The sequence below is a fragment of the Sebastes fasciatus genome, chromosome 2, assembly GCF_043250625.1.
Source record: "Sebastes fasciatus isolate fSebFas1 chromosome 2, fSebFas1.pri, whole genome shotgun sequence".
NCBI classification, from domain to species: domain Eukaryota; kingdom Metazoa; phylum Chordata; class Actinopteri; order Perciformes; family Sebastidae; genus Sebastes; species Sebastes fasciatus.
The window spans coordinates 5,630,015-5,646,527 of NC_133796.1; the positions used below are offsets into that span (position 1 = coordinate 5,630,015).

The window sequence follows — 16,513 nt, forward strand, 5'->3', positions numbered from 1 at the left end:
AAAGAAGAAGACGAGTTTTGTCGCATTGCATTCTGGTTCTTGTGGTCCGTGTCCTCTATTGTTGTCTTCTCTGCAGAGCTCTAGCTCTAACTGCTCTGCCTCCACAACAATGATGTCTTCGGGCAGCACACTTTCACAGACTCCTGAAGCTGGAAGCGGAGGTTTGTAATTCATCTCAAACATTTTAAGACTGATGCTGAACTCTTTACGTTTGTGTTTCATTTAGCTTAAACTACATTAACTAGCTATGTGACTACTAAGCTAGCCAGTCAGCTAGCTGTAGCATGCTAACCTGCTCTAGTTCCACATTGTTGTTGTCACATAACTAGATAATTAAGTTGTATAAAGTTGTATAAATGTCCCTTTCAGGAAACAAGAGGGTCCCGTGTCCGTTGCACGGCTGTAAGCGGGTTTACTCAGACCCGACCTCTCTGGAGAGCCACATCAAGGACCATGAGATGTCTGCTGAGTCCCTCCCAGGTGAGTCAGTCTCTCCCAGGTGAGCTCCCTATAGGGGGAGATAGCAGGTCAACAGTAGATGTCACATAGAAGTGGTGTACATCATCTGAAAGCTGAGAACCTGGAGATTAATTTGAGTTGCTGCTCAGCACTGTGTGTCAAGATGTTCTAGTTATAAATCAGAAATAAACGTGAATTAATTATTTAAAATGAATTGTGAAAGTGTATAAGGGTTTAGAACATTATGATAGGAGTATATGATGGTCATCCCCATGCTCTGTTATGTCTCATAAGTTGTTGCAGTAATTTTTGGGTTGATATTATTTGTTACACTGAATTGGTGCTCAATTTAAAAATATTTTACCACTCAAGAATTGATAGAAATGATCAATAATCCCTCCAACCACACCATTTTAGAATAGGAGAAAATAACATACTTCATGAAAAAACTACATGTTTTTTGTAAACACTGTCTGTCTGTCCTCTCCTCAGGAAAGGTCTTGCTGTGCTCCACTGTCGGCTGCAGCGGTTCCTTCCCCAACATGCAGAAACTGATGGAACATATGAGGCATCACCACAAACCCAACATATTCTTCCTGTGAGTTGGTCTTTATGTTACTCAGTGCTTGAAGTGGGAAAAAAAACAAGTGCCAGTACTCCGCTGGCTCCTCCATCGTCAATATCTTGCTCTTATTCATTTATTTATTTATTAATTATACTTGGGCTATGCATAATACTCCAATAATATTCCAACTGAAGCATTATAGGGTTAAGGTGGTGTGTTTGTATATTTACTCATATTGTTAATAGTTAAAGTGCTTTCCTGTGTTATTTGTAGCCTATAGTATCACTCTATAATATAATATATTATAGGATGCCCATAGCTTTGAATCAACAGCAGCCAGCCAGACAGGCAGGTATACATTCAGAGCCGAGGTGTGTGGGCTCTTCATTCAGGTTTTAGGAGCAGAGTCCCAGTCAGGCCGCTCCTACATATTATACAGAGACACATTCTGAATTTTTACAGTGAATAAAAGAAACTAGTAGATATTGGGTTTGGGGGTCGTCCTCCAAGAAAATTAGAAGGCTTTTGACTCAAAATTATGCAATTTCACATCATTTTGTACCATTATTACTATAGATAACTCCCACAAAGCTTAAAAACAAAACTTACTATAGTTGAATAATTATTTTATTATTTACACATATCAAAGCCTTCGTCTGAACATTTAATTCTTCTGTAGATGTTTGCCCTGTAAAATCATATTCTATAAAATAAGAAGAGCAGATTCAGAAAACTTTAGATAATGTTTCATTTATTATATTTGTTCAGTAAAATGTTTCATACTGTGTATTCAGTAGTAAAAATGTTTGAGTATGTCATGTTGCTTCTTCTGAAGGTGTGAGAGCTGTCGCACAAAGCTGCGTTCCTACCGTGGCCTCCTGACTCACCTGCACACCTGTTCCAAAGTGCCACGGGGCAAACCAAAGTCGACTGAGCCGCCTGCTGCTGGGACCAACCCAAACATAACCCCCATGGACGTGGACCAGAAGCCCCCTCCATGGCTGGACTCAATGTCTACACCGCAGCAACTACCCCCTCAAATCCCAACCCCAGAGGGTTCCCTCCTCGCTACTGTTCTTAAGCCAGACCCCGATGTCCCCCCTGTCCTCAGTCCCCCCTTCTTGTCTAACCCGGTGACCTCCCCTCCCCAGCTTGCTCCCCCGCAGCTCACAGAGGCAGCTGCTCCCCAGCCTCAGCTCAAGAGCGAACCCTCCGCCATGCCTGTATCTTTAAACCTGGGTGGCCCAACAGCAGCTCCCGACACCCCTGATGCCCAGGCTCAGCACCCGACACAGACCAGACCCCCTGAGCTCGTCCACCCTGCTCCAGGATCAGCTCCACGCTCTCCTCCTGGGACCACAGCTGTCTGGAAGAAGAATCAAGGTGAGCCTCTCTCTCTATACGATGCGTATCATGATACAGAGGTTACATTTCAATATATTGTGATATATTGCGATACTGTAAGCAAGGCCATATATTGCAATTTTTAAAAAATCTTATTTTATGAACATTTTCACAGTATAAAGAACACATGACCATATACATAAAATCTGAGTAAAATAAAACGGGTTATGCAGTCTGAACAGTGGGATCTGCATTTGCATTTATCACAGTTCCTGTAACTTCCAACAAACTATTTTGAGAGGGCACATCTCTTTGCAAATGAAATAAAGTACTGACTGAGTTAATCTTTTTACGTAAACTATTAAAAATACAGTGGTGTTGAGAATCAATACTGTATCGCAAAACATAATATTCAATATTTTCCTCCATCCCTAGTGTCAGCGTGTGTCAGGGCCTTTAGTTCACAGTTAATTCAAGCTCATGTTTGGGTGCTGTTTCTGCCTAGTTGATTATAGAATAGCTCACATTTTAAATAGTCTGTAAGTAAAACACTATTTTCACAGCTACACCTGTCATCTTTTTTTTTTTTTTTTTTTTAAAGTTATTTTTTTGGGGGCATTTTCCATTTTTATGCCAGGACAGTGGATAGAGTCTTGAAAGGGGGGAGAGAGAGAGTGGATGCGGAAAGGGCCACAGGCCGGATTCGAACCCGGGCCGCCGCGGTCAGGACCAAGCCTTAATACATGGACGCCCGCTCTACCAACTGAGCTAACCCAGGCGCCCACACCTGTCATCTTTTACAGAGTTGAATTCTTTCACATGATTTTTAAAATCTAAAACCACAGCTGAAAGTTTCTGTAACAAATTAACTGTGTGTGAAAGAACCGAAAAATCCTGCACACTGTTGGTAGGTCATGTAAAATGAATCAATTTCAGGTCTGAGGACTGAAACATTGTTAATCAACTGTACTCACTTTATTTACAAATAACTTCGTAGTAATTATAACAACTTGTACGTCAAATTCAACAGACATGCAGTTGGTTTTCTTGCCTTGGCAGCATACAGTAAATCTAATTTTTCTGTTCAGATATACTTTATGTGAAGCTGTACATTCCTCTTCCTACCTGAGTTATCTCAATATTGTAATGCTTCTGCAAAGTTTGAAGTGTCAGGTAAAATAGCGCAGTTATAATGGCTAAAGCTATGCCGAATGTAATCAATAATGTGAGGCGTTGAGAAAGAATCGACTGAATGAAGCTCTTTCTGAATCCCCAGTGATGTTGGACGCTTCGGAAGTCATCAGTCACATTTTGTTTGACTCTAGCTCTGACACAATGTATTGATAGGAGTGAAGCTTCAGTATCATCCGCCCATCTATAGGTCACACAGAAACAACATTTTGAATTTGAAATTTTGTCTGTTCATCCATCAGGTATGTCCTGCAACAGACGCGTCCTTTGGGAGCACACTAGAGGGCGCTACACATGTGTGCAGTGCGGCCACACGACAACCAACCGTAAGGAAATCACTCAACACATCAACGCTAAACACGGCGGTAACAAACCTGCAGAAGACACAGGGAGCTCTGGTGGTGCCACTAACACATAGCAGGAAGCAGGAAGACGCATTTACTGAATTGTGCATTGTGGAGGCATATGTTGTGTTTTTGTTGTCCTCAAGAACTCTTCTTCTGTTGATAGAAGTTTCTGTCTTTATGTTTAATACACGTTTATTCTGAGTGAAGAGCCTGCAGTAGTGTCTTAATCATTTTACATTTCTCTATCCATTTCCACAAAGACTTAACAAATGAGTTTTTGCCTCCTGGCACACGTACAAAGACTTTTCAATAAATATTGGAGTGCTGGATCTCTCACTGCAACTTGAAGACTTCTTAACTTGACATAGCTAATCACTACTACCACTATCTCCATTGATGATGGCTTTTTATGTTCAGGTTCAACCTACTCAGAGTTGATTGACTCTGAACCAGTTTCCCATCTCAGGATTAGTCAACTCATAGTTCAGGCTTAGACTGGGCTGCGGTTGAAAAGTGTTTTTTTTTGCTTAGGAAGATTCCTAACGGAGTGAAATGACCCGGAAGTATCTCAGTAGCAGCCATAATGAGGGCTGTTCGAATTCTCTAAATGTTAAGGAAAGGAGCTTCAATGCTTCCTTTATTATCTCCTTTAGCGTAGGACACACTGGACCATCCTTTACCAAAGGAAAGGAGATAATGCCGTCCCACAATCCCTTGCGGCCGCAACTTTTAAAGTTGCCACCATTCTGCCGTTCATAGTCATATACTAATTGGGATTCAGGTTGATGAATATGAGTGGGCAGCGACAACCATTATTTATTTCTATTTATTTCGAACAAGTAACATAAGTAATCTACAAAACAGTAACAAATAAAATTAACAGTAAACATACAGCAAAGAAATAATCAATATAAATAAATATTATGTCCGAAAAGGAAGAAATATACATTGAATGGTTCTACTCCTTCGCCATAACTCAAAAAATATCTCAATATTTATAAACTTTGTGGTAGCCTGTAGGTTATTCCTTTTTATTATTTCAATTCCAACCTCGGTAACGAAGTGATATTTTTCCCTGGTTGTCCACGTTAGGTCAGATAATCCTTTATTATATGTTGATGTAAAGTGTTACAGCAGCAGAAGGACCGGCGGTATCTCTCTTACACCACGGGTGAAGCAGCCTGTTGTGGAAAGACCTATTTAAAAACGCACGGGGAAGCATCGCTTTTTGTAGTCCATCTTCGGGACATTGTAGTTTCAGGAGTCTATAGTGTAAGAGAAGTCGGATTCTCTGAACACCACGGTTGTCTTTTCCTAAGTCCTTCTGAATTCTCCTTCTCATCTTTCCTTGACATCATGACGTTTTCCATCAAGGTCAAGGAAAAGTGGTTAGGAAAAGACGTTAGGGCGTAATTTTGTTTTAACTTTTCAACCGCAGCCTCAGTTTGTTATTAAACCTGCTTTCTGAAACGGGGCCCAGATGTTGTTTAAAGGATCAGTGTGTGGGATTTAGAGGAATCTATTGGCAGAAATGAAATTATTTTCATTCGTTTATAATCACCTGAAACTAAGAATTGTTGTTTCTGTTAGTTTAGAATGAGTCCTTCATATCTACATAGGGAATCGTTCCTCTGTACGGAGTCGGCCATGTTTCTACAGTAGCACAGAACAGAAAAAAACAAACACTGGCTTCACGTTTTTATGTTGAAGGTGCAGCTTGAATTTGTTCTTCTACACCCTTGGAAAGAGAAGGGTGAGGGAAGGTATTCAGTTGGTTGCAATCTGCAACCTCACCACTAGATGCCACTAGATCCTACACACTAGTCCTTTAACTTTTCTCCCTGCACAGCTTCACTTGTGTAAACTGTTCTTTGTACCCCGCCAATTGAAGTTGATCAGTCTGGTGTTATATGTGTCAACAAATCGATGAAAAGACCAAAACCAACAACGTGGTAGTACATCTCTCAATACAGTCTGAGGCCCCAAGCCCATCGGTTCCCACTGTAAATAAAAACAAATATATTGGTTCATTTTGTATAAAAAGGTTCAGTAATTTCCCTAAAACAGCTGCTCACTGTAGTTTGTAATCGAACGTTACTCAAACATTTTCTTTGGGGACTACTTTCAGCGGTGGATTAATCCACATTTGGTGCTCTAGTGAGTGATTTGTGGCAGCTGGATGGTGTATTTGGGATTGAGTCAAAATAAACTAGTGTGTGTGTTCATGGTAATGAAGGGACATGTCACCCAGCGTAACAGTGAGGCTCATCGACGTGTTTTAATAGTTTTTGGGCTCAAATGGCACAGAGGAAGAAGATATATCAGACTTTGATACACACATAATACTTGTTAGTAGATACATTCATTGTTGATTTGGTCTTTTCATGGGATTAGTTGACAAAAAGAACATTGCCACCAGTGTCAGCCCTGTCCTTTAACTCAAACAGCTCTTAGATGCTTGTTTTCCTTTTGATGGTGTTTCTTTAGTGCATTTACCATTTCACTTACTTCTACACCAGACACCTTTCACAAGAAAGACGAGGTCAAAAAAAAGCAGTTTTTATTTGGGTCAGTCAGAATGAGTTGATACAAGCACTTGGCTGCTCAGAGTGCCAAGAGGTTATTGGTCATCTCCGGCTACCCTCCATGCCTCTGTACATCCAAACATGCTCCTGAACAACCATCTCATCGGGAGTCTTTTCCCCTTCTTTTCACTAGCATTACACGGCCGCCGAGCAGTGAGCTTTATGATAATTAACACAACAAGACAATACCACATGACAAGAGGTCCCACTTGATCACTAACGTGTGAATTATTAGACATTACCACATGCAGACTGAAATGTTGTTTTCAAACAAACGAATCTCATCACGTGGACGAAGGGGAGTCATTGTCAATAATCTATGTTAAAAAAAAAAAAAGGAGGGAGGGCGGCTTTCACATTGGTCATCATAACATTGTTCAGACAGGTTTGACAGCATCCTTCCATCACATTTTGTACATGTGGGTTTTAAAAAGATTAATGCACCATCTCGTTATCTTACAGCCCTGCAGTTTCAATCTGTAAATTTCTGTTAATAAAACCTGCTAGAAATTCATGTTTCTTTTTTTATTTCACATGATTGCAGGTTGTCAAGAAGAAAAATAAACCCTCATAGTAAACAAGTGCATACAAAAAGAAAAGATTAAGTGCCGACTGTCCAACCTCCAGATCAGGCAATGTTGAGTTTGTTTTTATTATCACAACTATGTTCAGCTCAGTTCTCTTGAGGCTTTTAAAAAAATCTCTTCTGGTCAATTGCGTACATCTTTCCTGCCGGAAGCTTTCGGAAAAATAAACTGTTGCCTCTGCTCATGTTGCCCTGGAATGAAAAGAGAGAAGACGGTATAGTTTAGTAGCGGCCCGTCAACTGGGAAGATTCATTCAAATGAGCTTATTCCATCTGTGGTTTGATCAGACTGATGCTTTGATATTGAGAGTGTTCCAGTGGAGCAACCCCTCCCTTCTCTTCACAGGTCAACTGACAAACATCCTGTCAATTCAAAAACCTGATCAGGACTTAGAAAGCATTTTGTGTTCTCAACAATTATGTTGACTTTTATGCAAGTAAAAGACTTTAAAAGGGGACATATCATGAAAAACTCCCTTTTTTCATTACATACATTTGGGTATCTGGTAGGGCTGGGACGATTCACCTATCTCCCGATTCGATACTATCACGATACTTGGGTGCCGATTCGATATGTATTGTGATTTTTAAGTATTGCGATTCGATATTGCAATTTGTTAACTTTTTTAACACTAACTAGACCATGGAAAAAAGTTGAATCGTACACTTCTACTTTGGAAAATATCTAAATTAATACAGTAAGAATGTTTGATTTTCAGTATGTTTGTCCTGAAGTCAAATATATCAGTCATTTTCAGGAATTATTTATTACATTTCCCTCACGAATAAGTGGTATTTTCTTTTTAATTTATAAGGGACATGTAATGTTTTATACTTCTGGTGAATATAATCCAATCAATCTTATTTCCATATATGTATTTTGTATATACAGTTCCCTCTGTTTACACCTTATTTTGAAAACCGGACGTAGTGACGCGTATACGTACCACTAACTTTGTCGCTATTTCTGAGCTTTTTATATATATTTTATCCATGGTCAGCTCCATTGGGGCCGTTTAAATGCATTTAAGATAAATGTCAGTATATGGGTGCTCTACAGTTGTAGCGTCGGCCGATTTGACCACGGAGATGAGAGCGACGGCCGGCTTGACCGCACGTTACCGCGATAAGATAACGTTTCCTGTCCGTGACAGAGTTAGCATGCAGCTCTAGCCGTGATGTCTAGCTCTGCTTTTCCTGTCAATGTGTGAAACCCAAAGTGTTTCCATACCTTACTGAATGTGTAGTGTTTACCACGCTGGATTTAACATGTGAGGGTGCAGGTTGTATCCACGCTGACCCTCCGCTGTTTTTTATTTTGTCATTTCATCCGGCTGCAGTTTGTTTTGGTTGAAGGACACTGAATGTATATGATGTGTTGTGTCTGTGATGTTTTACCTCTTTGCTTAGATGCCTCCAGCAGTCCACCCAGGTGGGATATACTGATGCATAGGGAGGCAGGCCTCCAGCAAGCCTGTGAGGACAGAACAAATATAAGTCTCTTTGATCTGAACACTTTAGAGGATTAACAAACAGCACATAGCCTGCCAACTCACCCGCAGTTATTGACCGCCATGAGGTTTGACACCAAAACAAAAGGGTATGTAAGCATACTGGCGAAGAACTGGAAGGAAAGAGCAGAGGAGGAACGTGATCCAACTACAAGTTACAGTGTTGTGTTAAATCTGCTGGTGTAGAGGGGCCACGTTAGTCATACTTACGCCTGTCACAGCCTGAGAGCAGTTCTTGATTTCTCCCGTGTGACTCATCTGTACAGAAGAACAGATTAACAACGTTAACTATGTATTCTCTTTAAGCTTTTTGGGCGTTATCTATAGTAATTATAATGGTCCAAAATTATGTAAAATTGCATAGTTTTAAGTAAAAAAACTTTCAATTTTGAGCAAGGACCCCCAAGCTACCCTCAACAAACGTGAAAAAGCTTAATATTGAGCCCTATGTGTTGTGCTAGAGAGGTAGAGTGATTGCTTCTTGCAAGTTCCAACAGTTAAACAAACAAAAAGCAACATAAGTGGTATATGATGATCGGGGTGTGGTGGTATTTTGTGCGTGGCGTGGGTGGAAGTTCAAGTGAAGGCATTACCAATTTGCAGCCCTACACTGAACTGTTTTGTCTCCTGTGTAGGACTAGTAGGTGGTGGGTTGGTCACTCTTTTAACAAGATAAAGAAGGTGCCTCCACTACAGCCCTGTGAGTAAATGCTACCTGAGAGGTGTATTTCAGGGCAAGTGGGTCCTTAAACCAAACCCCTATACACACAATACAGAACCCTTAACGGGATTAAGCAGAGTGAAAGAAGAGGTATACCGAGTCATCAATGGCGTATGTATTGATGAGGTGAGCCAGTATGTTACAAATCCACAGAGACAGGATGTCACCGAGCAGGCGAGGAATCAGACCACTGGAAATAAAAAAAACAAAAAAAACATCATTAATAAATCATGAATATTAGGAAAAATAATCAGCATACTGGATATAAGATCACACCACTGTAAAAGAATAAATTAACACTACAAATCAAAGATATAATCCAGTTTGCCACTGAACCATATGCATTAACACAGCTTAAATTATTTTATAAAAAAATTAAAAAGCCCAAAATGTCCCTAGTTCATCAACATAGTGTGTACTGTGCACATATGCAAGCATACAGCAGCACCAAGGCCAACAATCTAATGGGGCATTTTTGCCTTTAAAGTGATGAAAACACACCACAATGATTGACCATCAAGGCAATGCATTAAAAACCGTATTAAAGAGAGTCAAACTTACGCAAAGAAGCCCAGTATGCCTTCTTCTCTGTAGACTGTGACGATGGAGTCAAACACCCCACTGTGAACAGAAGAAAATAGATATATTTTTTGAAGTTTTTAAACAACCTTAATGGCTCTTCTCATTGAGGTTTGTGTCTAAAACAAGAAAAATGTACCTGTATTTTGTTTCTCTCCCAATAAACTGGACCATACATCGCAAAGTAATCACTGAAAAACAAGTCGAGGAAAACATACTTGACATGCAGACTAGAGTCTCCCCACACAACAGATTGCCAGATTCAACCAAAACATTGAAATACATCACAAGTGAAACCACTTCAGAGCTCTAACAAAGCATCTGGAACTTATTATCACACGCATTAATGCTGTAGTTAAAGCCATCGGACATTCATGACGTACCATGAAAGGGATGCGTGACGACGGTGGCGCAGGAACGAGCTATCATCTCTTTGGTTGTCTGTGGAAGAGACAGAAAACAATCAACTGAGATGTATGCATGAAATATCTAGAGGTGAAATAACAACCGGCACTTGAGTTAGCTCTTGTTTGGTGTGTTGCTTTTTGGCGGCTGTACAGCGCGTTACCTCGTTAACAACGTGCTGTAGGGAGCCCTCCACAGCCTTCTGACCTCCCAGTACCTGCACAACAGAAAATAACCTCAGCATCATCTCTCTTTAAAGAATATTATGGTAATAGTACAAACAATAAATCAGGAAAAAAAGCTCTTACCTGAAGTGTGCCTTGTTCCTGACATTTCTGTAAGGAAACTAGAGGTTAACATGATAAAACTGCCCTTCTGAATAAAGACTTGGTGAGTTACAATTTACATCCTGGCAAAGAAAGGAGTTTATCCTACATTAGTAACATTAAATCAGCACCATATCCAATATGTATAATAACCCATTTACGCCAGGCATTAATATACATCCTGGATGTCCACTTCTGTTTGTGGTATATCATGACATCTATACTTTCATCCGAAGAACATGTGTGATTACATGCTTTTATGGAGCACTATTCAGGCCTACCTGCACAACTCTGCTGTGCACAATTGTGCCGATGGAGCCAGCACAGAGCCTCGGGCCGAGCCCGTTGAAGAGACCCGCTTTTCCATCAATCTTGATGATGTGTTTTGCTGAAACATTCAGAAAATACACATCAGGACATGTTTAAAAAAAGGCATTTTAAAAACAGTATGATTTTTATATAAAGTAAATGCCAGATTTGCAATTTTTAAAAACAGTATTTCAGATCTCACTTTTTTACAGATTTTAGAAACAACGTGAACGGTGACCCATGATGTCAACATGAGCATTTGTCACTGTAAGGTTGTAAAAAGAGATGTACGCCATGTAGTGGTCAAATACAAACTCTGATTTTTCTGAGTTTTTGGACTGGTTCATTTGTGTTATTACTCTATCAACAAACTTTAAGGTGACCATAACCTAAATTAAATACAAAAATCAAACTGCATTCATAAGATAGCCGTACCAGTGGTTTTGCTTGTCAAATACTCGGGATGCACAGATACCGGATCAGATATTGGTGACAATGGGGCGGATCTATTCAATTCAGTTCTATGTTTATATACTGTATACATTATATACTGGAATTTTAATTCCTGTTTAAGTTTTGACCAATTTGCTGCTGCATTAAAACAGTTTACACTTGAATTGTAATTGTGATATAAACATAACTTTGTTTGCTTACAAGAAAACTTACAGGACACCTTTAAAGGGAAATTACAGTTCAAGAGACGTGTCTTTACTGTTTAAGTACAAAGACATCTTTACTTTTAGGGGCCTCATATTCCTACTGACAAGCAGAAAAACTGCTGTCACATACTCCCACTAAACATCAGAAATGAAAAATAAATGAACTGCATAAAACACCACAACTGAAGCCGCTTTCAGACATGCAACTCATTTCGCAAAGGCTGCAATTTTACAAGTTGTTCTCATGTTTGAATAAACCATCCAGTTGCTTTTTGTAAAAGTCAAGAGCGGAATCAGACTAGGTCAATTTCAATAACACTTCCAACACAGCTTAGGACTGCCAGAGTTGACACATTTAAGTAAAAGCTACAGCAGCACAAGGTTAAATACCCAGAGAGAAAAAAAGCACATCTCTTCCAGCATTCCTAAGAGCACTGTGATAAAGGTTACAGATTCCTTTGTGAATAGGTCTCAATGTGGAGAGTCAGACTCACCATAGGCGAACAGTCCAGGCAGCTGGTAGACTTGTCTGCCAAACAGGTTCCTGCCCAGGGAGGGAGCGAGCGGCTCATGTCCTACCTAACAACACACACAATTGATTTATTTAACCAGATGAACCAATTCTTATTTAAAATGACGAGCTGGCAAAGAGGCAGCGACAGAAGTTTTTATTGGACTTTATTAGCTGTAATCCACAGAAGACATTCCATAAATGTGTACCATGATTTCCAAGTATTTCACTATCCACAAACGTTAATTTTTGTATTTGTGTTGTGTAAAGTCACATGCACAAAAAAAAAAAGGCAATTTGTAAATACGCATAACTTACTCTGTAAATACGTATTTTAATTCCACATAAAAATTGTTATAGGTTTACATCTAAAGTGATATATATAAATATAAATGCGCAAATATCATTCCACGTGTAGAAATAGATGCACAAATGCGTATATATCACTTTACATGTAAACCTTAAAATACGTATTTACATAGTAAGCATATTGCATATTTGCAAATCGCCCTTTATTTTTGTGGATGTGACTTTACACAACACAAATACAAAAATACATGTTTTTGTGGATAGTGAAATATTTGGAAATCATGGTACACATTTGTGGAATGTCTTCTGAAGATTAAAACTAATAAAGTCCAATAAAAACGTCCATATATGTCTGGTGTTCCAGAGAGGCAAATCCAGAAGCAGTAATAATAAAGAGTGATAAGCAATATGCACTGTAACTGTATGTTACTTTCACTTTAGTTATGTCTCAGCACCACAAACTGTGGCTCTCCCAGACGTCCAGGTTTCTTTTTAACACATTTAGTTTCCATTTTTCCCTAAATGTTTGTTCACTTTGTCAGTTGAATTCATTTAGTTTTCACACTATATTACAAATGTTTCTCTGTGGGCTACTTATTCAGACTTTAAAACAACTTTGACTGTAAAGCTACAAGAAGCTTTCTTTACTGATTAACATTGACTTTAGCTAATTAGTCAACAGCTAAGTGTTAGCTATCTTACAAGCCACTTTAGTGGGCCAAAGGGCGCCTGTCTGTAAATGACAAGAGGTCCCTTTTATACTGTTATAGATTCAAGATTCAAGCCCTTTATTGTCATTGTGTAGTACAACGAAATTAGATTGTGACAATCCCATAGGTGTTAAAAAAAGATAATACAATAAAAAAGAGTTATTGCAATAAAAATATATAAAGGATAATACAATATAAAATATAAAAATACAATATGTATATTGATGAGATGACAGTTTTGCCAGATTATTGCACAAAGTGTGCGTCAGATAATTGAGTGATCAGCATGTTATTAAACATATCCATAACAGTAGATTTACATTGCAAAAGTGGAACAAAAGTGAGAGATACTTATATTCGCAATGCAGTCATTCATGTTTTATTGCAAGTCAATAATTTGTTATCAAAGATAGATAGATAGCTAACCAACAGAACAGTGTGCTGTAAAACCAACAGAACAAGAAGAAAAGTTAGTTTGTCCCACAGGTTACACAGGTCAACAAAAGCTCCTGAGTGTGACTCTGTCAGGAATATAAACTAAAAAACACTTTGTCACTTTGGGAAATTGTTGTAATTGTTGTAATAAGCAGCAACATAGAGGCTGTAACATCAGATAGCAGAGCTGGATGGCTGACAGCTAACTAGCTGTTATCTCTAGCTATTCATTATATCATTATATAGCTACCTAGAAAACATAATATAACATATACATATATATATATATATATATATATATATATATATATATATATATATATATATATATGTATATATATATATATGGATGTATAACAGGACCAGTAAATGACAAGAGGTGCTCGCAATGCAGTCATTCATGTTTTATTGCAAGTCAATAATTGTGTTTTATTGCAGTCAATAATTGTGTTTTATTGCAGTCAATAATTGTGTTTTACTGCAGTCAATAATTGTGTTTTATTGCAGTCAATAATTGTGTTTTATTGCAGTCAATAATTGTGTTTTACTGCAGTCAATAATTGTGTTTTATTGCAGTCCATAATGTGTTATGAAAGACAGCTAGATAGCTAACCAACAGAACAGTGTGCTGTAATACAAAGAGTACAAGAAGAAATGTTAGCTCGTTCCTGACCTTTTTTTACTGTTATACAGGTCAACAAAGAGGGGCTTTGCTGACTTGTTGTGTGAATCTATCAAGAATATAAACTAAAAATCACTTTGTCACTAAGGGAAATTGTTGTATTTGTTGTAATAAACAGCAACATAGAGGCTGTAACATCAGATTGCAGAGCTGGTTGACTGACAGCTATCTAACTAGCTGTTATCTCTAGCTATTCACTGTATTGCTACCTAGAAAACATAATTTATAAAGTAATTTAGCTAGTTTACAAGCTACTTTAGTGGGCCTGTCAGTAAATGACAAGAGGTCCCTTTTATACTGTTATAGATTCAAGCCCTTTATTGTCATTGTGTAGTACAGCAAGAGGTCCCTTTAATAATACTGTGCTAACAATGCAGTCATTCATGTTTTATTGCAAGTTAATAATTTGTTTTATTGCAAGTCAATAATTGTGTTTTATTGCAAGTCAATAATTTGTGATCAAAGATAGCTTTACTTTGTCACTAAGTGAAATGGTTGTAATAAGCAGCAACATAGAGGCTGTAACATCAGATTGCAGAGCTGGATGGATGACAGCTAACTAACTAGCTGTTATCTCTACCTATTCATTGTATTGCTACCTAGAAAACATAATTTATAAAGTAATTTAGCTAGTTTACAAGCCACTTTAGTGGGCCAAAGGGCGCCTGTCAGTAAATGACAAGAGGTCCCTTTTATACTGTTATAGATTCAAGATGCAAGCCCTTTAATGTCATTGTGTAGTACAACAAGAGGTCCCTTTAATACTGTTATAGATTCAAGATTCAAGCCCTTTATTGTCATTGTGTAGTACAACAAGAGGTCCCTTTTATACTGTTATAGATTCAAGATTCAAGCCCTTTAATGTCATTGTGTAGTACAACAAGAGGTCCCTTTAATACTGTTATAGATTCAAGATTCAAGCCCTTTAATGTCATTGTGTAGTACAACAAGAGGCCCCTTTAATAATACTGTTATAGATTCAAGATTCAAGCCCTTTATTGTCATTGTGTAGTACAACAAGAGGTCCCTTTTATACTGTTATAGATTCAAGCCCTTTATTGTCATTGTGTAGTACAGCAAGAGGTCCCTTTAATACTGTTATAGATTCAAGATTCAAGCCCTTTAATGTCATTGTGTAGTACAACAAGAGGTCCCTTTAATACTGTTATAGATTCAAGATTCAAGCCCTTTAATGTCATTGTGTAGTACAACAAGAGGCCCCTTTAATAATACTGTTATAGATTCAAGATTCAAGCCCTTTATTGTCATTGTGTAGTACAACAAGAGGTCCCTTTTATACTGTTATAGATTCAAGCCCTTTATTGTCATTGTGTAGTACAGCAAGAGGTCCCTTTAATACTGTTATAGATTCAAGATTCAAGCCCTTTAATGTCATTGTGTAGTACAACAAGAGGTCCCTTTAATAATACTGTGCTAACAATGCAGTCATTCATGTTTTATTGCAAGTTAATAATTTGTTTTATTGCAAGTCAATAATTGTGTTTTATTGCAAGTCAATAATTTGTGATCAAAGATAGCTTTACTTTGTCACTAAGTGGTTGTAATAAGCAGCAACATAGAGGCTGTAACATCAGATAGCAGAGCTAACTAGCTGTTATCTCTAGCTATTGACTGTATACCTACCTAATAGCTCCTTAAAAACACAACTTATATATATATATAAAGATATGTAACAGGACACAGAAGTGTTCTTGTACATTATTCATACAGATAACTAAAGAAACAGCTCTATAAATACAGTGTAAACTTTAATAACTGGTCCAGACAGCTCACTTCCGGCTGCTGCAGAGTGTTTAGGAGACAGAAGGTCATCGGGACAAACACACGGACCAATCAGGGAGTTCATGCTCAACATTAGCTGCTATGTGTGTTAAATGATAGCTGAATTAAAGAGTCCTTAATTCACTAACAGGTTTAGGTCATGCTCAGTCATTTAGTGACGTTAAACTGTGTTATTATCAGTGACAGTTTGACAGTTCTTCAGCTGCTAGCTAGTGGAGTTATCGCAGTATTTATGTTATAAAATACTCATCTAAAGGTGATTTAAGCTGCTATTAAACACCTGTAACGTGTTCCCAGAGTACTCATGAACGTGTCTTACCTGGATGAGGACTTTAATGTACATCAGAGGGTGAGAGAGGACGGTGAGACCTGAACCCAGCAAGACCTGGCCACACGTGTCCGCCATCTTTAGAGAGTCAGTGAGGAGCTGAGAGAGGAAGCTGTTTCTCTGTCGTCGTCTGACGTCAGAGGAGAAG

At 38.4% G+C, this 16,513-nt stretch overlaps 2 protein-coding genes across 2 annotated transcripts; one reads left to right on the forward strand and one right to left on the reverse strand.

Annotated features, from left to right (window-relative positions):
• Positions 1-3: 3 nt before the first annotated feature.
• znf414 (zinc finger protein 414) lies at positions 4-4,112 on the forward strand. Its single transcript, XM_074659733.1, has 5 exons — positions 4-161; positions 370-480; positions 952-1,057; positions 1,860-2,407; positions 3,802-4,112. The coding sequence occupies exons 1-5, from the start codon at positions 110-112 to the stop codon at positions 3,975-3,977; spliced, it is 993 nt and encodes a 330-aa protein (XP_074515834.1). The 5' UTR covers positions 4-109; the 3' UTR covers positions 3,978-4,112.
• A 2,331-nt stretch (positions 4,113-6,443) lies between these two features.
• On the reverse strand, positions 6,444-16,513 carry mtch2 (mitochondrial carrier homolog 2). Its single transcript, XM_074659745.1, has 13 exons — positions 16,357-16,513; positions 12,082-12,166; positions 10,901-11,007; positions 10,602-10,628; positions 10,457-10,510; positions 10,272-10,329; positions 10,028-10,079; positions 9,871-9,930; positions 9,406-9,499; positions 8,799-8,846; positions 8,634-8,701; positions 8,476-8,551; positions 6,444-7,269 (listed from the first exon to the last, which is right to left on the reverse strand). The coding sequence occupies exons 1-13, from the start codon at positions 16,441-16,443 to the stop codon at positions 7,183-7,185; spliced, it is 903 nt and encodes a 300-aa protein (XP_074515846.1). The 5' UTR covers positions 16,444-16,513; the 3' UTR covers positions 6,444-7,182.